At 40.8% G+C, this 26353-nt stretch overlaps 2 protein-coding genes across 3 annotated transcripts in view; one reads left to right on the top strand and one right to left on the bottom strand.

Annotated features, from left to right (window-relative positions):
* PLPP1 (phospholipid phosphatase 1) overlaps nucleotides 1-26353 on the top strand; it is a 93040-nt gene that overhangs the window by 38006 nt on the left and 28681 nt on the right. For both annotated transcript variants that reach the window (XM_080973122.1, XM_080973121.1), the window contains exon 3: nucleotides 8754-9034. In XM_080973122.1, coding sequence (XP_080829248.1) covers nucleotides 8754-9034 — 281 coding nt within the window. The remainder of the gene's footprint in view (nucleotides 1-8753; nucleotides 9035-26353) is intronic.
* Nucleotides 5-21764, bottom strand: LOC308458253 (granzyme A-like). Its single transcript, XM_080973177.1, has 6 exons — nucleotides 20773-21764; nucleotides 16168-16321; nucleotides 13812-13968; nucleotides 12684-12956; nucleotides 11868-12027; nucleotides 5-501 (listed from the first exon to the last, which is right to left on the bottom strand). The coding sequence occupies exons 1-6, from the start codon at nucleotides 20774-20776 to the stop codon at nucleotides 485-487; spliced, it is 765 nt and encodes a 254-aa protein (XP_080829303.1). The 5' UTR covers nucleotides 20777-21764; the 3' UTR covers nucleotides 5-484.

Here is a 26353-nt window from a genome sequence, read left to right as displayed (position 1 = left end):
AGTTTCCAGCTCATTTTCCTCCATTACATTGCATTTTGAAAAGTTGTCATACCTTGTTTGCTATTGGATAACATGATGTCAAAGGAGAGCCCTCTTCCTGACCTGGAAGAAAGAAGTTACAATTCTTATTGAAAGCGAAACCGAGCAATAATACTGTAATGACATTGCTCCATGGCTAAGCATTTATTTAGAAAAAATTGCCTAATTTAAGGTGGATTGACATTCATCTTGAGACACTGAAAAACAATGTTTATTAATGCTTTTTATCTTACTCATTTGCATGTAAAGCCTGCTCCATTCTAAAACCTCAGAGCAGCTAATGCAATATTTAAGCACCCACTCACATATAGATACATACACTATCTACTTTAGACTCCAAATGGAAGAATTGAAAATCAGGACCCACTGCTTGCTCTTAAAAGCCAGCTGAAATAGGATACCGTAATCCTGCTGTGTTTTCAAAGCATGGGTAAGGGAAGAAGTTCTAAAGTTCTGGGACATCTGGGGAAACAAAAACAGCCTCATGATAAGAACATGTTAAAACTGGATCCAACTAAAGAGAACAAAAATGAACCTTGAATATTTTGCTCTTTATTTAATATTTGATTGGTAGTCTTGAGCTTGATACAAACATTTTTTATCTATGTAGCCGTCCACCCTAATTCCATAACATTTCCATTAACTAATATATCGATCCCAACCTATCTTCCTATGGCTCCACACAGGCATGAGGAGAATACAGTGGTACCTCGAGTTAAGAACTTAATTCGTTCCAGAGGTCCGTTCTTAACCTGAAACTGTTCTTAACCTGAAGCACCACTTTAGCTAATGGGGCCTCCTGCTGCCACGCGATTTCTGTTCTCATCCTGAAGCAAACTTCTTAACCCGAGGTACTATTTCTGGGTTAGCAGAGTCTGTAACCTGAAGCGTCTGTAACCTGAGATACCACTGTAGTTTAAGCCCCCTAATGGCCCCCAAAAGACAGTTTTAGGCTGTTAGATGGTGCCCGTAGGCCAGTGGAGGCCAAACCTGGCCCTCCAGCTGTTTTACAACTACAATTCCCATCATCCCTGACCACTGGTCCTGTTAGCTAGGGATAATGGGAGTTTGTAGTCCAAAAACAGTTGGAGACCCAAGTTTGGCCACCACTGCCTTAGGCAGTTTGATTCTCTCTGCCTTGCCCAGGGCTACAGAGCAATAAGACAATTAAAATAAGGTGGACTTTCTGCAGGAATATACAGTGGTACCTGGGGTTACATACGCTTCAGGTTACAGACTCCACTAACCCAGAAATAGTACCTCGGGTTAAGAACTTTGCTTCAGGATGAGAACAGAAATTGTGCCCCAGCGGCGCGGCAGCAGCAGGAGGCCCCATTAGCTAAAGTGGTGCTTCAGGTTAAGAACAGTTTCAGGTTAAGAATGGACCTCCGGAACGAATTAATTACTTACCCCGAGGTACCACTGTAGGTGCCTTCTTTCTGGGGCACCTCAATTTTACATGGTATGGATTTACCTTGTATGCTCTCCCACAGGTCCGTCCCCGGCCCCCCCCACTCAAAAGGCCAGTTTGCCCACAGCTGGGGGTGTCAAGCCTTCTGTTGACAGGCTGCTTTCCTGATCTAAATCACTACCCAAAGCTGCTGTTCCCACTGCAGATGAAAAAATGCAGGGACAGCACTTCAACTAGTGTTCTCTACATCCCTGTAAAGCTAATACTGCTCATGTGATTTTATTTCAGGGAAAATGGCATAGAGGAAGGGTTAAACACGCCCCCCCCCAAGCAATTCATCAGGGTCCTCATGGTTGCCTTTAAAAAAAAAAGGACATCTTATCACATTTTTTACATGCCATATATGTTTGCTATAGACCAAGCTATTTCTAGTGAAGCTTTTCCTTTACTGGGAAATTGATTGTGCTATAGTTAGCTAGAATGTGGTCATTTGCCCAGGTGTACTGAGCAGTCAGTGCTAACTTGTAAAAGTAGAGCCAAAGTTGCTATTTTGACAAATTGCTAACTTGGTTGCAACACAGATGAGAAGGTGAGTTTGTAATTCTTATTTTTCTCTCTCCCTGCCCCTCAGTTCAAGCAAAAATAAACTTTGTCTGCAGCCTTCTTTGTTCAGAGAACTCATTTCCTTCCAGTGTCTCTAGTTATTTTTAATGCTCCCTGTTCTAAAAGCAGTTTCAACACTTTTCAGCCAAGGATGATCCTCAGTGCTCCATGGGCATGATCAAGAGTAGAGGAAGTGTCTGGTTATTTCTTGCTTATGCTAGACAATTAAAGAAACAAACCTGATAGATTTCTAGCCTTTTTTTGAAAAAAATAATGAAGCTTGAAATGTGTCAAGCCCTGATGACTTGTTTCGATCCACATGTGTTGGAGGTAGAAAACCCAGAGAGAGAATATTCTATCCAGCTCTTCATTGCAAGCAATTTCAGAGCCGGTGAAAAATTAAAAACCTAAAACACCTGCATAAAGCACTATAACAACAGAGCCAAGCAAATAATAGCCAAAATCATTTTTGGATGGAGGTGTGCAGCTGGTTCTGGATAGAGCTACACCCCCCCCCCGAAGAGTCAACTACACCACCTGGGACTTCTCCCAGACTCACTGCCTTCTGTTTAAGAAAGCACAGGTGACATTGGTGGCCAGAAGTACTTCTTACAAGCTTAATGCTGCACCTGTGAAATCCATGGATTTAGCCGGAGTGACATACATCTTGGTTATGCCCAGGCTAGATAGCTGCAATGAACTCTTGAATACTGTTTGGAAATAGTACAGAATGTGGGAGCCAAGAGTTTGGATTATATTACACCAATTCTGTTCTGGTTACAATATGAGGTAGCTCTGACTCATTCAGTTGGCTGCATCTTTCAGGTATTCTAGAATGAGTGATACAACTGCTAGGGCTTGCATATACTTCACAGGCAGGTTTAGTCATTGTTTGAGGACTATCCCTGCCTCCGGGTCTGGTCTTGACCGGACGGATACTGGAATCAGCAAGAGATACCCACATAATAATAATAATAATAATAATAATAATAATAATAATTTATTTATACCCCGCCCATCTGGCTGGGTTTCCTTCAGATCAGGTAGGTGGTTGGAAGATGGATGGCGGCTAACAGATTGAGGTTGAACCCTGACAAGACAGAAGTACTTTTTTTGGGGGACCGGAGATGGGGTGTGTGTGGAGGACTCCCTGGTCCTGAATGGGGTAACTGTGCCCCTGAAGGACCAGGTGCGCAGCCTGGGAGTCATTTTGGACTCACAGCTGTCCATGGAGGCGCAGGTCAATTCTGTGTCCAGGGCAGCTGTTTATCAGCTCCATCTGGTACGCAGGCTGAGACCCTACCTGCCCGCATACTGTCTCGCCATAGTGGTGCATGAATGAATGATTGAACTTTATTACGGTCACAGACCAGAATAAAAGAACAAAAACAAAAAAGCCCTAAATGGCCTCGGTCCAGTATACCTGAAAGAGCATCTCTACCTCCATCGTTCTGCCCGGGCACTGAGGTCCAGCGCCGAGGGCCTTCTGGCGGTTCCCTCGCTACGAGAAGCCAAGTTACAGAGAACCAGGAAGAGGGCCTTCTCGGTAGTGGCACCCGCCCTGTGGAACACCCTCCCACCAGATGTCAAAGAGAAAAATAACTACCAAACTTTTAGAAGACATCTGAAGGGAGCCCTGTTTAGGGAAGCTTTTAATGTTTAATAGGTTATTGTATTTTAGTGTTTTGTTGGAAAGCCGCCCAGAATGGCTGGGGAAACCCAGCCAGATGGGCGGGATATAAATAATAAATTATTATTATTATTATTATTATTATTATTATTATTCACATAATCCCCGTAGCAGAGGTTGCCAGTGTAATGCCTACAAATGCCAGTATGCTTGCCAGTACCTTCTGTGGTTCCTGCAAAAGGTCTTCCTAAATATCTCCCAAACACTTTACAATGCATGACTGTTAATTCAGTTCCTGTTTGTGCTTGCTCAGCCTTTCCTGCACTGAACATGTCTTCTTAAACATGTCCACATTTTATTACATACCACTAGCTATTTTGTCCTATGTGATGTCCCTTCAGCAGCCATTTTCTTAATGGTGCCCAGGGCACTTTATCAAAATTCCAAATGGGTTTACTGGCACAAAAGGTTGGCAACCAGTATCTTACAGCCTGCTATTCAAAACTGAGAACATGAAAACATTAAGACACATGGCATCTTAAAGCTTTTAAGAACTGATGCTCCAATTCTGTAGAGCCACAATTATCATTAGCATCACTTGTTGTCCAGTATAATTAGGCTTGCCATTGGGGCTGGCCTTACCATTGGGTGGAGTGAGGCCACTGCCTGGGGTGGCAGGGAGTGGCGGTGAGATGTTGGAGGACAGGTGTGTGGGCAACATTCATTGTCTTCTGTTGCCTAAGCTAACCTGCTGCACTCAAGTATTATCATCAGTGTTGGAGTAAAATTCAACAACCACCAGTTATTTTCTGTATATGGAATTTGTTGGGGTGCCATCCAGTCCCTGAGATACCAAAAATACAGTGGAACCTTGGTTGTTGAACGTAATCCATGCTGGAAGACCGTTTGACTTCCGAAATGGTTGGCAATTTCAATGGAGAAAATTGAGAAATTTGCTTTGGAAGCTGTTCAACTTCCAAGGCGCGTTCAAAAATGGAAGCAATTACTTTCGGGTTTTCGGTGTTTGTAACTTGAGGTACCACTGTGTTTACTAGGATTTGTTTTAGAAAAGCTAGATCTCTGACTACCCCCTTTTGCCTTTAACAAAGGTGACATTAATACACTTTGTGTTGAGAAATGTACCAGTACCATGGTATGTGCCCTTACCAAGCAAATATTTGCTGGTTTGATATTTGTTTTCAGCCCATGACTTGAACTGCTGTAGGGTATGAGCCAAATATATTAGGGAATCTGCCTGGTAAGGAGGCAAAGCTCAGAAGCCCCCTAAGATTTGAAAATAGCTACTGGTGACCACAGTATGTGGAAGGGTAGAGATTTAACTCTTGTCATAAGTCTGCATAATTACATTGAAATTAAATGTTTTGTTGTTTAGTCGTTTAGTCATGTCCGACTCTTCGTGACCCCATGGACCAGAGCACGCCAGGCACTTCTGTCTTCCACTGCCTCCCGCAGTTTGGTCAGACTCATGTTTGTAGCTTCAAAGACGCTATCCAACCATCTCGTCCTCTGTCGTCCCCTTCTCCTTGTGCCCTCCATCTTTCCCAACATCAGGGTCTTTTCCAGGGAGTCTTCTCTTCTCATGAGGTGGCCAAAGTATTGGAGCCTCAGCTTCACGATCTGTCCTTCCAGTGAGCACTCAGGGCTGATTTCCTTAAGAATGGATAGGTTTGATCTTCTTGCAGTCCATGGGACTCTCAAGAGTCTCCTCCAGCACCATAATTCAAAAGCATCAATTCTTCGGCGATCAGCCTTCTTTATGGTCCAGCTCTCACTTCCATACATCACTACTGGGAAAACCATAGCTTTTACTATACGGACCTTTGTTGGCAAGGTGATGTCTCTACTTTTTAAGATGCTGTCTAGGTTTGTCATTGCTTTCCTCCCAAGAAGCAGGCGTCTTTTAATTTCGTGGCTGCTGTCACCATCTGCAGTGATCATGGATCATGGAGCCCAAGAAAGTAAAATCTCTCACTGCCTCCATTTCTTCTCCTTCTATTTGCCAGGAGGTGATGGGACCAGTGGCCATGATCTTCGTTTTTTTGATGTTGAGCTTCAGACCATATTTTGCGCTCTCCTCTTTCACCCTCAATAAAAGGTTCTTTAATTCCTCCTCACTTTCTGCCATCAAGGTTGTGTCATCTGCATATCTGAGGTTGTTGATATTTCTTCCAGCAATCTTAATTCCAGCTAGCGATTCATCCAGCCCAGCCTTTCACATGATGAATTCTGCATATAAGTTAAATAAGCAGGGAGACAAAATACAGCCTTGTCGTACTTCTTTCCCAATTTTGAACCAATCAGTTATTCCATATCCAGTTCTAACTGTAGCTTCTTGTCCCACATAGAGATTTCTCAGGAGACAGATGAGGTGATCAGGCACTCCCATTTCTTTAAGAGTTTGCTATAGTTTGCTGTGGTCGACACAGTCAAAGGCTTTTGCATAGTCAATGAAGCAGAAGTAGATGTCTTTCTGGAACTCTCTAGCTTTCTCCATAATCCAGTGCATGTTTGCAATTTGGTCTCCGGTTCCTCTGCCTATTCTAAATCCAGCTTGCACTTCTGGGAGTTCTCGGTCCACATACTGCTTGAGCCTTCCTTGTAGAATTTTAAGCATAAAATTTTAAGCCCCTTCATGGATCACTGCCTTGCCGTGGCGAAGGGGCTTGAAGAACTCAGAGAAGCTATGAACTATGCCGAGCAGGGTACCCAAGATGAACAGGTCATAGTGGAGAGTTTTGACCAAACGTGATCCACCTGGAGGAGGAACCGGCAAGCCACTCCAGTATCCCTGCCAAGAAAACTCCATGGACAATTAAATGTTTATACAGCTACAAAACAATGGAGTGGCTCTGGTGTTAACAATTAGATAAGCACCTGCCCTGAAACCCTCTCAAGGTGGTAACCAAGCAACACCCAATAAATGTGACCAAGCACCTGAAACCAATCTCAGGTCAAGCACCTTGCCAGCTGCATTAAAGTTAGTGAGGTCATTGTATGTCATCAGTTTCTGAGAGGAGGCATCACCCAAGATCACATTGGAATTTCTTGGAGCAAATGTCCTAGGGTACCTACTAAACCAGCTTCCAAGAATTCTGTCTCGGATGACTGGTATGCATGTTACTGGAAGGTCTGTATACAAATGAGTTACCACCTGTGGGGCTGATGGAAGCACAGAAAGCAGCCGTGCTCAAATATATAACTGAGGTGGATTTTCTGACATGTTGCATAGCATATCACACCATGTTTTGCATAAATTTATCACTGAGAACACTGCTCCTGACTAATTTTAAAAGACTCTGGGAGGCCTGGGGGGCTTCTTTCTCACTGCATCAGTCAATTTTTCTCAGTGTTGTTGTGGTTACCTTCTTGTATGAGGCCTGGAATAAGTGCTTCCATTGCCCACCCACCCCTCTGAAAGAAAGGAAAGCAAAACTGGCTTTACAGAACCTATGGTATTCATCCAGGTCCTAGTTACACATATAAGGTCTGTAGGATGCTCCATGTTGATGACTGAATGTGAATTCGGAGAGATCTTTTAGCCATTGGGTTTTGTGGAAAGGCTTCTTATTAACGCTAGAATCCACAGAGATTTAAGTACAAATGGAAAACATATCTTCCAGTTTATGCCCTTATAAATGCAATAAATGCTATTCTTGGGCGGTGGTGGTGTCCCCTGATACTTAAAATCAAATTCTGTGGGACAGAGGTGCTATGTGGACAACATTCTGGATGTTGGTGTATAACCCACTGTTCCCTATATTCTGTTTCAGGCTCCTAAATATTTATTTAATCATATGCTATCTGCAAGCTTTTGGATATCTTAAAGGCCTAGTAAACATTCGTGATCCTATTGTATATGATGCCCTACTGATTCACTTGCAGCATATTGATATGTTAGTGATGGATGGCTAACCAATGTGCATATCCAACATTGCCACAGTAGGAATTGTATTCATTTTTGTAGAAGTAGATTTTTGTCATTTAGCCTTGGCTAGAGATTTTCATTAATGGGAAAATCTTCTAACCACCTTAACTTCTTCAGTCAGGTACTTATAGTCCATGCTGTTAGCCTCCAATTCACATAATCGCTGACACTGGCTAAACTGGCTGGGGCTGTTGGGAATTCCAGTTGAATTCCCACAGTTTCCCCATCCCTGCCTTAACTGGAAATTACCCACTCTTGTGATTCTCTAACCTTGCTTGTGGACCAACTACTGTTTAGAATTGTTTCCTATTCTGTTGTGCACAGACTTCTATTTTAAGAGGAGAAACTAAAATTAGTCCCAGTTATGAAACAACAAGCATGAATGCTTCTCATGCAACCAACTTGCTTAAATTTGAACATTACCTCCCCCATAACAGTCAAGTTACAAAGCTGTATCTTTCTGTAGATTTCCAAATCTAGCACTTTTATTATTGTTTCAGTAAAGCTTCACATCCTGGAGGAAGGATGCTCTTTCAGAATATTCCATTTTGCTGAAACATGGGAGGTTCCCATGTTAAAATCTGGCCTTTAGCAACCCTGGCAACTGTGCTCTCGTCTAACCCTTTAACTTGGTTCCTGAGTTTCCAGAATGATCACGTTCTTGGCAAAGAAACTATTTCTTTTGAGTAGAAGGTTAAGAATGAGTGGAAACGTGATGAGGAATAAAATGTGCTTTGTGCTGTGGTGCTACTACTGGGTCTTTTGTGAAGTAGTGTGGGAAAGGTTATCTCTGGAAAAAAAGGTGAAGGGTTGCCTTCCATTCATTCATTAAACCTTTGCTTCATAATCAAATGAGAAAAAAACAGAGGTTCCTGTTTACTTCAGGGATTTTTGGCTCAGCCATTCGAGACATCCTAATGATTTCCAGAAATTATTTGTTCTTTTTATTATTACTTAAAATTCACATAGTCAAAAATCAGATTTACCTATCCTGAAAATCAATAAAATGAACTAAGAAACCCCGCCATATTTACCCATGTACGGAGCAACTTTTATATCAGATATAACATTTTAATGGTGTTTCTTTAACTCATGTCTTTCTGGTTTCTTTTTTTCTATTTCAGATAATCATAGGAGAGGCACTTTCTGTGTATTACAACCGCTTGCACTCCAATTCATTTGTGCGGAACAACTATATTGCCGCTCTTTACAAAGCCATTGGGACATTCATTTTTGGCGCAGCTATTAGCCAGTCTCTTACGGACATTGCCAAATACTCTATAGGTAGATTGAGGCCTCACTTTCTGGCCATATGTGTACCAGATTGGCCACAGATCAACTGCAGTGCTGGTTACATTGAAAACTTCAAATGCCTTGGAAACAAAGCAAAGATTAATGAGGCGAGGTGAGTCTGTTAATTTAAGATATTTTGGCATGAAGACTTGTATGATGAAATTTCCTGGCAGAAGTGGAAATTCTAACTACTTTCTAAGTGGGGTACTGATCCCAGCAAAAGTGAGTTTGGTGGTGATGATGTACTTGAAGTATAGCTCAGTGTATGAACTCATATTTGTCTACTGTCAGCACGCAGAATGTATTGCTGAGGTAAGTGCTTCCATGAACGAAAAACGCATTTTCCTGAATTCATTATGTTAATTGATTTCAAATAATTACAAGCTGCTGTAGTTGCTGTTAGTCCACATATTAAGATTTCAGTGATGCAGCACTCTCAGCTGTACAAAGAGTGGGAAGCAAATCCTGTAACATTATTAAGGCTTGCATCAGTATTTTGGTCACAAGTTGTCCCTTTTGATGTAATGGCATCATCAAGAGCAGGAGGGCACAGGTAAGTATAGGATAAGCTGCAGCAAAACAAGTTTGAAAAATGAGAGGACAGAAGTTTGGGCAGAAGATGTGTGCCAAAAGTACTTCTTTGGATTACAGTTCTTGAAACTAGAATGGAGTTGGTTATATTTAACCTGGACAATTAGGAGGTGATATGATAGCCAAATGATACGATAGCCATATTTAAATGTTTGAAGAGGTGTCATGTAGATTGTGGAACTTTTTTTTCCTTTAGCAGGCTCAAATGAGTAGAAAGGGGATTTTGACTAAGCCTCAGGAAGACTAAAGCTGTTTGACTGTGGAAAATCATCAGAAGGTGGTGTCTACTCTACTCTTTCATTAGCAATTTTTAAGCAGAGGCTGGAAGGCCACCTATGAGTGATGCTTTGCAGCAGTTTTTTCTGCATTAACAAAAGGGGTATGTGATCTTTGAGGTGCATTCCAACTGTATGGGAGATTTCCACCATTAGTTAAAGTAGACCTTTTGAAAGCAATAGACTTAACTTAAAACATTGGTTTACATTAGGTAAGGCTTTGCAGTCCAAAAGTCTCTGGATCCTTAGGAGGATGTAGTCAACAACTGTAATGTCTTAGTAAATAAAGATCAGCATAATTTTTAATAATAAATATTGGCTGTTGTGCTTGCCAGTAAAATGAAGTTCATTCTAAAACAGGCAAGGGTTTCATGGTATAAAACTGAATTGAAATGGTGGCAGCACTTCAGTAAGGGGTTGGCAAACTGCAGGATAGCTGCGCTTGTGGGAACTGTTGGTTTCCTGTTAAACCCCAGCCAGCAGCCGAGGCATTTAAGTAGTAAAAACTTAATCATTGTGTTAAATGTTTTCTTCAGGTTAGACATATAATTAAATTAGTGGAACTATATGATTAGAAAGGTATGTGTACTCATGTACCGTTAGAAAATTGAGTTCGGATTTGGAAGAATATTATTTGACTTAACTCTCTGTCTGAATTTTAAGGATCTCTCTCTCTCTCTCTCTCTCTCTCTCTCTCACTCTCTCACACACACACACACACACACACACACACTGAAGGGAGCATGACTGGTTTGCCTGCACATGGCACCAAGTTTTGAGGGCACTGCAGCAATGACTTAGAACAGAAGGCAAGGGGTGGGGTGTGTGCTGAATACCACTGGTGACGTTTGAAAGCCCAGAGTCCACTGCTTCACCTAATGCATACTGGCTGCAATCATTTTGTGCAGGGGTTCCGTTCCTGGCCCCCACACGCATAATCTCATTCTGCCCTGTTACGCCCCCAGTACATTCTGTCCCGTTCTGCCCTCTTCTGGGTCCAAAAGGACCCACACATTGGTGGTTGTGTGTCAGTTGGATGCACGCTGCCTGTGTATATTTCATTTGATGTGAGTGTGTTATAATTAGGACTTTCAGGGAATCTGAACTGAGAGATGTAATGAGCCTTTAGAATCTTGTCTTTCTAAGGGACCTTTTGTAGCAATATTTTATATTTTAAGGGCATCATACCAGAGGAAGACTTTGAACTGATAGCTCACCTATTAACAGCAGCTTAAAAGGTGATTTGTCAAAACTGGAAAAGCTCTATGTCACCTTCAATCTTATCTAATTTGGGAGATAATTATATTGGGTCTTTTTTGGACTAGTGGACATATATTTTGAGTGTTGTGTGCCCCAGTCACACAATGGCTGCTACTGTGGAGAAGGGATGTACTGGCAGAAAACAAAATTAGAGTGCATTCATTGTTCTCCACCCCCATCCCTGGGCAACCTCAGGTTTACCACAGGAAGTCAGCAGTTAAAGGCTTAACAACACTGTTTTTGCCAACGCCAATCCTAAGCCAAAGGCTAGGCTGCCATCTTGTACAAAGACATTTATGAAGTAGCTATGTTTACCATTGCACTGTAAGTAACTATGCAGTTAATTCTTAATGAATACCCAGACATCAGCTCCTGTACAATAGGAGACATGTCCCAACTTCTTTGCAAAATTTTCGCGGTGGCCATTTGAGGAGAGGGTTCTTTCACATTCATCCATGCTTACTGTGTAAGTAGTTTCCTCTGTAGTGGAAAAGCACATTTCCCCCAGCTTTATAAAAATGGCATTCTTAAACATGAAGGAAGCAGCTTTGCAGTGTACAAGAGGGGATGTGAACCAAATGCTATTGGCTTCCAACTCTCATTAGCCCCAGCCGTCAGGGCCAGTTCACAGAAGATGGAATTTGTAGTTCATCAACACCACAGGTTCCTCATCACTTTAAATCAGCTACATATAGGGCACTCACTACAGCTACAGAGATTAGCATAAACTAATAAACATTCTCTTTTTAAAAAGAAAGAAAAAGGAGAGGTTTAATTAATGAGTATCTGGAAAGAGAATCATAAAACCAAGTGCTCAACCTGTAAAAGGTTCTGTGATTTCTCTTATCCAGGCAAGATAGTCCTCTGTGAGAAGAGTATAGATACCAGGGTAGCGTTGATTTCCACATTCTGATTTAGCACCAAAGGAGACAATGCCTCTTTGCTTCCCATTGCATATCAAAGGGCCACCAGAGTCACCCTGGGAAACGATTAAACGGAGACATGTTACCATTTTGAAAAATCCAGCTCTTGCATTTATTGAGTCTAAAAGAGTAGTTCAGTTCAGCATAATGTTATATGTAGTGATGCATTCAACATTCACATTTTTGAATGTCTGAAACAAATGAGAAGACTTCTATGAAACGGTTAGAAGTAAAAAACTGTAATCCAACATAATCATGTCCATGTTTGCCTTGAAGTGAGTTCCACTGAATTTAGTGTGGCTGGCTCTTAGTGTGGATAGGGGTGCAGCAGGACATAATAATCACATGCATATTTAATCAAAACTGTTTGCCTAACTTCAAATTTAGTTTGGAAATTCTTGAGTAGGGATCTGCTTTTTGCTTTCCTCCTATTCATGAGTTTTTGTTCATTAACTTTTAGAATTGCAACCCTAAATATACATTCCTACAAGTAAGCATCTCATAATATATTGGAACCTATTTCCATATAAACATGTAGATTGCACTACAGTTTATTGTACACTTCTTTCAATATCTCATAGACACACATGTGACTTTGATTAAATACAAATTTATTTATCTGTCAAACAGTAGATAGGTAGATGGTTAAGTTCTTTAATCAGTTGATAGCTTTTTTAAGGAAGACAGAATGGGTAAATAAAAACACTCTTACCACACAAGCATCTTTTCCTCCCTTGTCATCTCCTGCACACAACATGTTACTTGTCACATACATTGAATGCTTATAGTGTTTCTCATCATTGCAGACACTTCTCTGAATAACAGTGACATTAACTTCACGAAGCATAGTGGATATATTCCTGCTTTTGTTATCAGTAATTCCCCACCCAGCTACTAGACACTGGGTTCCTGCCTCAACATCCTTGGAAGTGCTAGGAAGCTCAATGCATTTGACATGTTGGTCAATCTTCGCACTTTTCTCCATCTTAAAAGAATAATAAAGGGAAATAGTACTTATAAACAGAGCACAATTGAATAATCTCATTTTAGACTTTCTTTTATTTTATAGTACATTGTAAGACCTATAACATATTTGTAATATAATGTACAACATTTGTTTCTCCTAATGATTCAGTGACAAACAGGTAGCGTTACTACAGATGATCAAAGAATTAACAGTTCCAAGATCAGAAAGCCCTACCTGCTTAACTACACACCCGCACCTGCACAATATTACTATTATACTATATGATAAAGAGTTATCTAAATGATTCAGCCTTTAGCTACTTAAAAAAATAATCTGTAGGAGAAACCAATCATCAGTCTGTAATGAGATGTCAGTGGCGCCCATTGGGCTTGGTAGAGCTGAGGGCTGGGAGACCAACAGTAGGTGGAGCCAATGACAAGCAGAGCCAACTAATTCTATTTTTGGATCAATCCTTATTGCTGAGTTCTACAAGGGCAATATTGAGACTAAAGAGGAGGAAGCTCTGCTTTATGCTTCTTGTAGAAGTTGCTTAAGCTCAGGCTTTGGCAAGTCTCCCAGGAAAACTCATATAACTAAGCAGGCTGAATAAGAACAGCCAGATGATGATCACTAATTTTGCCAAAGAATAACTAACACTTTCCTATGCTTTCTAGTTGAATAACCAACTAAGGCTGTATTATGTTTCCCATTGAACTCTGTGGGGCTTACCTCTGAGTAGACATGTGCATTGATTAAATTGTTGCCTATTTAAAATTTAAGGCACCCAATTCACTTGACAAGAAAGATATTTAGAAAGATAAGTATAAAATTTATTTTTTGCCCCCAGAATATTCACATTCCATTTAAAAGTACCTTCAAAAGCATAATATCATTTTCCATCGTATTTTCATTATATTGTGGGTGACCATATCTTCCAATAATTTTAATGCGTTGTTGTTGTTGTTTTCCAGTTAGTGAATGAGCACCAAGAAAAACTATTGCTTGTGGAATTGATTTTTTCCTTTCTTTTCTGAAAAGATAAAAAAGATCAAAGATTTGGTCAACATTTGCTTCTAGCAAGTACATTAATATTTGTTTTGCACTCTCCTGTGGCTTTACACAATATTCTTGAGTCTGTGTTGTCATACAGTACATTTCACACTCTGCATACTGCATACTTAGGCTGCAGTCTGAAACATACTTACTTAGGAGTAAGCCCCACTAGACACAATGGCCCTTCTGAATAAACGTGTAAGATTTTGCTGTTTTTTATCCATTTTGAACTTAATCGTCTATATAAATAGTACAGGATATAATACCCCATTGTTTACTGTGTGGTTGAGAAGCCAAAGTCTACTGGGCATTGCACAGAAAGGTATGAATGGAAAGCCAGCATTTGTTTCCTGATACAGAATACGTCATAATATCTGAAAGACTGCCTCCTTCCCAACAGATTCTCTTGGCTGTTAAGATCAGTAGAGATTCCTCTTGGTAGTGCTGCTGCCCTTAGAAGTTCAGCGGATGGTAGCCCAGAAGATGGTATTCACTGTAGAAGACCTTAAGCCAGAGGTTTTCAACCTTTTTGAGTACATGGCTCCCTTGACCAACTACATTCTGTCTGCGGCATCCCTGTGGGGCTCAGGAGCCCAGTTATGTCACCCTTGCCTGCAGAGCTGGCAGCCTCTCATCCTTTTTTCAAACACACTTCCTTGTGGAGTGTTTCCTCAGCCTCCTCCTCCCCTCTCCTTGGGAGTCCTCTGGGCAGCCACAGTTGCTGCCCCTGGTCTCTTAGCTGCTGCCCCCTGCCCCAAAGGTAGCTGCCTTCTGACACTGCCCCATAGGGGCCTGGGAAGCGCTCCCTGGCCAGCCCCACAGGCATCATTCACTGGGGGAGCTTGTAGCCAGGGCTGCTGCAATGATCAGCTGTGCAAGCCTTTGGGAGGCAGGGATGCAAGAGGGCATCAGAGGAGGAAGGGAAGGAAAGAGGGACAGAAGCCAGTGTTGCCCACAGCACCCCTGGCCATCATTCAAGGCACCCCAGGATGCCACAGCACACTGGTTGAAAACCACTGCCCTAAGCTGTGGAATTCCCCCTCAAACAGAGGTGCATCTGACTCCTTCATTGAATAGCTTTGGCCTTTGAATTGACCTGAAAAGATTTTTCACCTGGGGCCCTCTTGAAATATCCTGGCCCCCGTTTGCAGACACTGCTCTACACCTATCAAGTTAAGACTTCTAGAAGTTAAAAGCAGCTACATTCACTCAATATTTTTATAAAGTAGTTCATTAAATCTTCCCCACTGTTTTAACACTATGAACTTGGGTCCATAAAAGGTTCTGTTCCCCGGTCCTTGAAATCAAGCTCGAGGAACTCTGGAGAAGTTATTTGCAGGAGTTTGCTGGCTGATAAAACATCTTCACCACTTCTCTTGTAAAATAGCTGCCACAGCTTTGTACCAGTAAATTACCTACAGGTTTCAGTATATTGACTAGCACAATAACCGTGTGTGTGTGTGTGTGTGTGTGTGTGTGTGTGTGTTACATTCCTACTGGAATCATCTTCATCTTCCATCATAATGAAGTGTTGACTTGCACATGTGATGTGAGCCATTACAGATTAAACATCACAGATAAAGCGTACACATTGAGCTATGAGTGATCAAGTTAATCTTTCAAGCACTGGAAAATCAAATTTATGTGCATGCCTTTGTGAATCAGCCACAAATACTAAGTAGTCAAGGGACATGCAATTGTGTGTCCTTTGTAAAAGTGTTAACTTCATAATAATCTGCACTGCTTTGAACATGGGACCACAAAACGAAATGTTACCCAGATTTTCAATCTGCACTGCAATATCACGTTGCACTTAAGTCACGAATCCATGATTTACTGCAGAGTGGCTAACGCTAACCTGTGGCCTTTTGGATGTTGCTGGATTACAACTCGCATCATTACTGACTGTACTGGCCATGCTGGCTGAGGCTGATGAAAGTTGGAGTCCTGCAATATCTAGTCCTGAGTACCACAAGTTGCCCAACCCTGATCTACTGGATTTTCTTGCCATTCTCATTTTCTTGCATCTTACAGCAGGCAGCTACTACTAGCAGCTCACACTAGGAGGCAAAGGCTGTGACCTGACAGAATAACAACTAAAGGGCTTGCCTAAAGGGCCATGCAAAACTGATAGCAGGAAGAACTTTGAAGAATAGACATACTTCTCTATACTTACGGAAAACAATGAGCTGCTGTTAACACCCAGTTCCTTTTGATCAAAGTACCTCCGCATAAGGATGTGTTACCTTCAACATGTATAATGAGGGCAGCCATATAAGGTCTTGAGTGTGGAACTGATTCTTTGCCCCCAATTATATCTGCAGATTGACCTAAGTAGAAATAAGACACACTAATCAGCCAGGTTTTGCAAACTTGACAAAAGGGAGATAAGTCTTGTAGGATGCAGGTTGGGTGGGTATCGAGGGATATCAGAAAGCCCATGAATCTGAAACCAGTCCTGTTTTCCTTACACTGAATGTGTTGGGGAGGGAAGACAAAACAGATGTAAAATTAACTTACCAGTCTGAATTTTGAAGAGAAAATAAGCCGCTGAGAAGGACAAAACCAAGAAAAGCCCCATGGTGGTGGTAGCTGCTTTGAGTCCCCTTCAGAACATGTGCCTGCTATATATAGGCTGACTATCTGAAGGAAGTGAGCTGTGGGTTTTTGTCTCTTTCTCCTTGCCTTTCCCCCCTCAAATTATTCTACCTTTTGTCTCTCCCCTAGCCAAGATAATAATAGCAAAAGTATCACGCACAGTTGTGTGTGTGTGTGTGTGTGTGTGTGTGTGTGTAGCATTGTCCCCTGGGTTATATGGACAAATAAAGAAATTTGAGAAGGTTAAGGGAAGGGCAGACAAAAATATTATAAATTAACTGGAAAAACTGAGTCTGTTTTTCCTCTACTGGAGTAACGAAGTACAAAGTATTTGCTAGGGGACATATAGCAATATTTGTTGACAATATACATAAACAACTTTTATTACTCATGTTCCAATAAGGTGTTTATATTTCTGTGGCCCAAAATAGCATTTATAAATAATGAGATAATATTCACATATACAGTTCTGTAAATTTTGTTTGATGTTATATTTGTGTATCCAATTACCTTATATCTGCATTTTGTTTGATTTTTCTATTGTTCATAGCATTATTTGTAATATATAAACATTTAATAATAACAAAATGGGGGAAATGGGAGGTTTCCAAGTGTAATGGGGAAAGCAACGGGGATTCTTTCCCTGTGGGTGCCACATCCATTCTGAGCATCTTGACTAAACCTTACTTACATTAAAAGCAGTACAGGTGTACAGCTAGCAATTGAAATGCCATGCCAGTTAAGACAAATATGTGACTTGCTGCTGTGAGTCTCAGCAGCTGTTAATTTTAGAAGTGTCTGACCTGTGTTGCTTCACATAAACATGGGAGGCGGGGGGAAACAGCAAAGCACCTGGGTTTTTGCAGTGCCACATACTTCTACTCCTCCATCCATCTAGACTTGGCTGCCCATTAAAGTCCTGTGAACAAGAGCTGGTTGACATCTGTTGTTGGTGAGAAGCTCATTGAAAGGTGCTAAGGGCTTTGCAAGTGTGATTTTAACATTTTGCAACAGATGCCAAAATATCCAAGACCAGCACTGGCACTCTGCTACTGTGAACATGTAAATATGCCCACAGATGTCCAGGTAAATGAAACTTAACAGATGCTGGCACTTTAATGATTGCATTAGTTTTTCGCGGACTCTGGTTCATAAGTGGTGTATGTGTGTTTTATAAGATTGTATTTACACATTATTTACAGTTGAGTTTGTCCCTAATGCAACATTCAAAGCTGTTTCCCTCAAAGAGCATTATCCAACGAAAGTTAAGTTAAAGTCCAGTTTTCTGTTAATAGGATAGGTTTGCAGCATAGTCTGAAGCATCTTTGGCCAACACTCAAGTCCTGTTCACTAGAATTTACTCTCTAGAAAGTGCATAGGATTACAACCACATTTTTAATTCTTGTCCACTGAAATCAATGCGGAGAGTGCTTAACTGGCTGGATTGTGTCCAGAGTTACGATTCCTATGGGAGAAGCTGGATTGCTCTGTAAAAGTGAGAAGTTTTATTTGGGCTGTTTGCTTGTGTTGTTTCAGCAGCAGCTTTATGAGCACGTTGAGTGGCCAGAATATCTTAAAATTGTTACTTAAAGTAAGAAGCTGTTTTTATATGTCCATATAACACCAACTAAATGTTGGTGTCAGTTTCCATTTTACTCAAATCATTGGTCTATTTTTTTTTTTAAGTTGCTGTGCTAACGCGAGCTGTCTTACTGCAATTAACATACAACTTCAAACCTTACTGAAAGAGTGATTCCCACAACTGCACATAAATATGCACTTCTAAATTTAAATTGCCTTTGTCTGGCCTAAGGAAGGGCACTTGGTATTTTTAAACTAAAAAAAAAAAAAAAGCATCTAGGGAGCAAAGTAAGGTTATTTTGAAATCAGCCTTCAACAAATGTGTCAGTAAAATATAAATAGATTACATGTTAATAGCATTTTCCCAGGGTTGCAGTTTACCTGATCTAAAGAAAAATAACTGTGTTGCTGCCTTCAGATTCAGAACAAGTTGTCTAGTTTTTGTCTGTGCACAAGCTGCATTTAACTCCCTGTTCCCCCGCGATAGGTTCCATTAAGCTGGTTTCTCATCCGGTGTATATCTCAATATAATAAAAAATAATTTGTCATTCAAAGTGGCACTATGGTACTTTCTTTCTAACAGTAAGAGCAGATGTCTGAATCCAACAATAGTTGGATGAACTGTATATTTGCCTCTCTTCAATGGATCTTCCACAATACTGATAGCCTTGCCTTTTTTTAAAAAAAGGTATTTTGATTTGTTACTTTTTAATAGGGCATGTGCTGTACTTTCAAATTGGAGAAAGGAAATGTTAAAGCAATGTGTGGTAATATTTGTTAAATCGTATACTGCCTTATATTTCAGAGATGCCATTGCTTTTCTCAAAGTCACTTTCCAGGAGGAGAGGCAGCGTATAACATATATTCAGATCAAAGCACCAAATAGTTAATTTACTAAAATATTTAAATGGCTGCAATCACTAATAAGGGTGCACCACTAAAACAGCCACTTATTTTAGCCATAGCACAATACACCCACTTGGATGGTGGTGCATGATGGCTGTGCTTTTTCTTTCTTTCCCCCTTTTTTCTCTGTACCCATGGCAGGGAAGGGTCATGTGTGAAATGGTCATAAGCAAATGCAGGTATAAATGTATATTTTTAGCATAAGGTGCCCATCTGTTCATAATGTGTCTTTTAAGTTATTACAGGAGGTAGGGCAACAAAAGTTTAACCAGGGGAAAACTTTTCTATTTGTAGGTGAGGTTAGAGTGCTAACATCAAAACTGGAAGGAAGCTAAAATAACTCTGGCGTACGTGCTACATACACTTTAAAATATTTTTAGGATTTAATATGGGATTTGTATTGCCAATTGTATACGTTTTCATAGTGGAAAATGATATGCCCCAGTTCTTTTGTAGAAAGGTCAGGTAAATTAAGATGAGCATTCCTTGACTTGCTGATCCAACTTCTCAGCATAGTAACTATAGCACTGAAGGAAAGCAGAGCAGAAGCACTAGACTTGACCTTGTGTAAGAGCTCTGTGTGAGGGGGCACTAGTTGAAATTTACCCTACTTTTTTCTTATTTATCTTGTTGCACGTGCTTCCTAAGAAACAAACAAAAAATCCTGGGTGACATTCAGATGTGTCAGCCCATTTGCACAATGGAATTCTGCCTGTGCCAATGACATTTTCCCTTCCTTTCCTTTCCCCTGCTGCCCCCTCCCCCCAAAAAACCCTTCATTAAAATATGTCAATTCCTTCACATAAGGACACAGGAATCTACCTTATACTGAGTCAGGCATTGGTTTATCTAGTTCAGTATTGTCTACACTAGGGGTAGCCAACATGGTTGTATCCAACATGGTTGTAATCCAGAAGTTGTGGACTTCAACTCCCATCAGCCCCAGCCTACACGGCTGTGACCAGTAATGATGGGAGTTGTAGTTGTCATTGGCCTTTATTTGCATAAATTTAAACAACAAAATTATAAAATCATACAAATACATTAAGAATCCAAACACATACAATATACAAAAGACTAGATAGCCACAATTGAGTAAATCAGGCAACTTTAGATTTAGCTTTAAAAATCTCAGCTAAATACAATCTTGGTAGTTTCGGGAGTATTCTCCCTCAACAAATATTGGATTACAGACTCTTTGTAAATCAATATTTTAAGCTGTAAGGGAGTCACTAGGAGATCTCTGCAAAGGGTGTCAAGAGGGCAATCCAAAATTATGTGATGTATTGTATTTGGTGTTTTCTTATTACAGGAGCAGGATCTGTTCTGGAAGGGGATTTTTTGTAGTTCTATAACATCTGGACACAATCATGTTGACTACTTGTATCTCTGGTTTACATGGATGGTTTTTCAGACTGGAGACTTTACCAAGCCCTATCTGGAGTAGTCAGGGGTTGAACTGGGACTTTCTGCATTCAAAGTATCTGTTCTAGCAGTGAATTATGGACTCCCCTACTTCACAGCTTACTCTTCCGTAACAAATGTTTGCTGACAGTTTCACAGGGATTCTAGCATTTTGGAAGGCTTTTATGCCACATATCTCAAAACTATCCTCTTAGATAAATGTACTTAACTTTTTGCAGGATGAAACACTGAGATTCCAAAGGATTATATTACAACAAATTTAATAACTTACCCATGCAGACTTGAGGTTACAGTGAGTAACTTGATTACGGTAAATCAAGTGGTAATGTCAGTTGCTGTATCTTACAGTGTCCTGTTCTGGGTGTCATGGACGGTTAAAGTGGTATAGATTATCTCTCAGTTCTCAGAAGTGAAATGGTAGGTTAATAACTGTCACAATTGTCAGGCACGCATATATGCTACCAAATTTGGTAGCATATTGGGTGCTACCACTATACTGATGACACCCTGCTCTATTTCTCGTCATCTTAATCGGGTGAGGTCATGCACATTCTGGTCCAGTGTCTGGTCATTGCAATGAGTTGGACATGGGTGTCTAAATTCAAAACTGAATCCTGATAATACAGATGCTGTGTTATCCTGGGTCCAGGAATTAAGTGTTCTTGACAGGGTTGCATTATGCCTGAAATAACATGCATATCCAGGGGGCCAGATTCCACCTTTTGACTGAAACCCTTGTGTCATCAGTGGCGAGGCATGCTTATCCCCAACTATGGTTGCTGTTGGACGGAGATAGTCTGGGCACAGTAACCCATTCTCAAATAACTTTTTATTTAAATACATTCCAATCCGTCTTCAGGCCTGGCCATGGGACTGAGAGTGAGACAGGGTGTGTGTTGCCTAGCTGCTGCTGCTTCAGCTTCTTGATCTCTCTGCAGATTTCAATACCATGGTATCCTTCTGGAAATTGAGCACACTATGCTACAGTTGTCCTACCTAACCCACAGGCCCTTAACAGCTAGGGACCAGTTTACTTGCAGGATCACCTTATTTCATTTGACTGCTTTGATCTGCAGACCTGGCACTGTTACAGGTGCCACATGTGCCACATAAAACTACTTCTGCAGTTGTAAGAAATTGATCTTATAGTGTGGGAGCACCACCATTTTGAAACTTCCTTAGCTATTGACACTAGGCAGACACCTTTTTCCAGCACCTGCTTAAAACATTTTTGATCAGGCAAGCCTCTCCAGACACATACATGTTGACGTGTTGTAATTTTTTACTGTGAATTTTATTTTATTTTAATCTTTTAAATGTTTTTAATTACTTGTTTTTAAATGATAATTTAATATCTCTTGCAAACTACTTGGAGGTTTTATTACAGTCCATGAGTGTATGTGTGTGTATATATATATAGTTGAAATAAAATACTGTATATTATAAAATAATATGTATCATTAATATTTAAAGGAGGAATATAAATAGGAGAGGAATATGAAGGAAGAGGAGAGAGGAGAAGATTAACGAAAATTGAGGGGTAGGTTAGGTTTATTAGAAAAGAGGAAGAGCATGATGAATAGGGTGAGTGAGGAGGAACATTTCAAGTGGAAGGAGAGCTGGGGCAGTGGGAAATGAAGAAATCCTGGGGTTTGACAAGTAGGAAAAAATAGAAGGAATGGAATGCACTCTCTCTCTCTGTGTGTGTGTGTGTGTGTGTGTGTGTGTGTGTGAAATCTTCTTCTCCTGAGTCTTATATACCTGAATAACTCAGAATGTAATTCTGAAGGTTTTCAGAAAAAGAAGCTGGGGTATGGCTAGGGCCCTATCAAACTAGGCAGCCAGGGAGTCCTTTGGAGCCAGGGAACTGAGCTGTGCTGGGAAGCCTGGGTGGGGGCCAGCATTCAGCAGGCAGCTGGAGTCAGCCAGGAGTTTCATTGCTCAGCCATGTTCTCTCTGGCTCTGCTCCCCGGCCTGATTGCCAATCTCGGCAATGACCTTTGCTCGTGTGCTGCTTACACGCCAGTGTGTGCTAATGCTGCAGTTTGGTTTCCAGCTTGGAACCACTTGTGCTGCTTGCACGAAATGCCTCTGCTACTTCATTGTTTAAGAGGGATGATCTTGTCCAGCCTCCTTGAACTGCACAAGAGATTAACTCTCCTTTTGGTTTAAATCCAAGTCTCTTCTAGGGGAAAATGTGTGTGATTATCCATCTCTTCATCGAGTTAGGAAAATGTCCTTTTCCATTAAGTCTCTTGCCTCATTTTGGCTAGTTTGACTATTCTTAGGTCTCGCCTAATCCCCTCCCCCCAAATCATTCAAAGCTGTCTTTCTTGCTTTTAATTCCAACTAATGTTACTTTTAGTAATTGTTGTCGTTTAGTCGTGTCCGACTCTTCATGACCTTATGGTCCATTTACAAGGAACAGTTTGAGATTATTTAAATTAAAGCTGAACTCTAACAATTTGCTAACTGACTGATTATAGATAGATAGACGCTTCTCTCTCTCTCTCTCTCTGTGTGTGTGTATATATATATATATATATATAGTTAGATGTTTCTACCTATGTGTATTATTGCTGTTGCTGCTGTCCCACCTTTTAAATCTAAATTTCAGTTTAAATTCATTTGGATGCTTGTATTTATTTAGGATGATTAATGTTAAACTTGACTGTTCCAGTTTTAAACATGGACAAAATGTACATATTCAAAATAAAATTAATATGTAGTTGCATATATGGAAAAAGTGCTCCAAAGGGGGCTTTGCTACTTCAGACAAGTTACAGTTAAAGCACCCCCCCTTTTTTTGCTTTGTTTTCTAGAATGCATTTTTGAAGTTGGCTGTAGAGTAATGGTACATTTCCTTATACACTTCCCCTAATTTAATTGTTGTCACCCAGATATTTATTTTTCCAGCTTTGTTCAACAATGTATCTACCTCACGAGGTCTTATTTATTTATTTAATAATATATCACATTTAAAAATAACCTACTTTTCTAAACATGTTATATATAACTCAATATAGTTCCCAATTTAAAAACTTAATAAAAGGAAACACAGTGCAACTTTAAAAGATTACACTGGGCAACAATTTTTTACTTTTTGAATGTTGTCTAGATTTCTACAACTGATTTAGGGTATTTTTGCCCTGCTGAATCCGGAAATGGCATCCGTTTCTCTCCATCAGGTCAGGTTTACTGTAAACTGAATGGTGGGCATTGATCAAGGTAAGTACACGTAAATTGCATGTTGCTTCACCATTTTTCAAACTTCAGGGCTTGAACTTCCATTTCTTGGAACTCCTGGAATGCTCAGCGGCAGGGAGGTCTCTCTTCAGAGTCCAACAGTAGTCAGCCATCATGACTGCGTCCCTGCGACCCTGATACCTGGTCTCCATCTCTTTCATGTCCTGATGGAATCTCTCCCCCTGCTCGTCACTCATTGAACCCAGGTTCTCAGGAAACCGGTCTATATGTGAAAATAGGTAGTGCATCTTGACGCTCATGTTGCAGCCCAGGTTTCTGAAAGCAGTCAGCATGTTGTTGACAAGTTCTGCGTAGTTTCTGGCCTTATTGTTGCCAATAAAGTTTTTCACTACCAGAACAAATGCCTTCCACGCTTCCAGTTCTACTTTGTTCATTGAGTTTCCGAACTCTGGATCTCTGATGAGCTGACGGATCTGAGGACCGTCAAAGATGCCAGCTTTCAACTTCTCTATGGTCAATCCTGGAAAAGCCTGGCACAAGTAAGTGAAGCAGTCATCATCCTTGTCCAGAGCCTTGGTGAACTGCTTGATTAAGCCGAGCTTGATGTGCAGCGGTGGGAAGAGTATTCTGTCTCTGTCCACCAGAGGGTCATTGATGACGTTCCTTTCTTTGCAAGGCACCAATTCCTCCCGCACAGGCCAGTCCTTCTTCGTGTAATGCTGAGCACGGTCCCTACTATCCCACATGCACAGAAAACATGGGTACTTGGTGAAGCCAGACTGTTGCCCCAACAAAAAGTTCACCATCTTCAGGTCAACACAAATAAACCACTTATGCTGATCATAACCAATTTTCTCCAGCACATACTTCACCGCTTCATAGTTCTCCTTCAGTGTAATCGAGTGAGCCAGGGGTATAGAGGCAACTGGTTGCCGTTGTGTAGCAGAACACATTTCAGTGATCGCTTGCTGCTGTCAGTGAACAGTCTCCAATCTTTGGGTTCGTACTGTGGCACTCCAAGCTTGAGCAGAAGCTGCGCAATATCTGCACAGTACACCAAGTCCTTCTCTTCCGAGAAAAAACGGAGGTACTCTTAATGCCTGTTGCGGAAGAAGCTGATGCGAGCACTGTCAGAGAGGAGGTTTTTTCCCTTCAATCTGGATGCCAACAGTTCGGCAGAGTCCTTTGACAAGCTGAGGTCGCGAACTAGATCATTCAACTCCTTTTGGGAAAATGGATGTGGAGCATCATCTTCAAGAACCACTTCTTCTTCTTCATGTCCTCCAACACTGGAGGCATCTTCGTCACTAATGTCAGGAAGTTCTCCGAAGATAGGCACTGGAATTTCATCACAATGAGCTACAGGACGACGTGCTGATTGAAGATCAGGATACTTGAGGCTGCTCCAGTTCTTTCTGTTGATCCCAGCCGCACCAATTTATGGAAGATTTCAAGGTTTTATGACTTCAAACTGATCCCTTTTCGACATAATCACCCAGAACTATCAGACCTGAATACTTCTTGTCATTAAAATAATCATTTCCAATCAAAACAATTATTCGACATGGCATTTTACCCCCACCAACTTCTTCTAAAATGCTCCACACAAGCATACAGGTGAACAAAAACGTAAAAAAACGACATGTGGCCATAGCTTCAAATCTTGACCTGATTGAGCAAAACCAATGTGATTTTTGGATTCAGCGCATCAGATTCGTCCTAAATCAACTGAAAAAATGCAGACAACAAATTTGTTGTTGACCAGTGTTATCATTTTCAACTAACAGCAGAGTAAATTTCTCTGCTCTAATAGTATTCCAGCTGGGTATGTGAATATATAGCACTCTTCATAGTGGCAATACACCATCCTGTGCAACATATTTAAAAACAACAACAACATATTTTCAGAAGATGAAAGCGTTAAAAAGGACACAGATTTCTAAGATGCATAAAGATTTGTTAACTTATTTAATTTTATTATTTTTTCTTTTCCTTTTATATTGTTCAATAGAACCATGTAAGACTTAGAAAGACTGTAATTGTTTTGAATATCGTGTACTGTCAATCCATCAATTCAAAAGCAAACCTTGTGCGGTAGGTTAAGTTAAGAAACAATGACTGGCCCCAGGTCACCCAGTGAGCTTCATAACTGGGTGGGAACTGGAACCCTGGTCCCCCAATTTTTAGTCCAGCACTTGAACCACTCCACTGCACTGGCTATCTTGGATTACTTTATTTAAAGCAAACTGCTACTTTGAGTTCTCCACATTGTCTGTGACTTTAGTAGTGGCCTTGAATGAGAGTGATATCCATGCTGACATTTTCTCAGAAATTGTAACAGAAATCTTGGCTCCTAACAGCAGGAATTGCTGGACGCCCACCCTCCTATAATATGCCAAATTTCCACTTGAACTTGTGGAATGGTTTCAACCAGCACCTTGCAGATCTGATTTATGGTTGAATTTTGTGTATGGGAGTCTTTGAGGTGAGCGATGCATATTCATATATACCATGGGTGGAAGTTAGTATCGTTTGTGCAGGATACAATTTCACGGCCTACAATAGAAGGGAGCTCTGTCTTTCTCATCAAATGAACCCTGCAAAGGTTTTGCTATTGAGGTAATACATCTCTGTATTTTGGAAAC

This window comes from Podarcis pityusensis (assembly GCF_964106645.2).
Source record: "Podarcis pityusensis genome assembly, chromosome: 11".
Taxonomy (NCBI): Eukaryota; Metazoa; Chordata; class Lepidosauria; order Squamata; family Lacertidae; genus Podarcis; species Podarcis pityusensis.
Note: the sequence above shows the minus strand (reverse complement) of the source record. Positions and strands in the feature narration are given on the sequence as shown.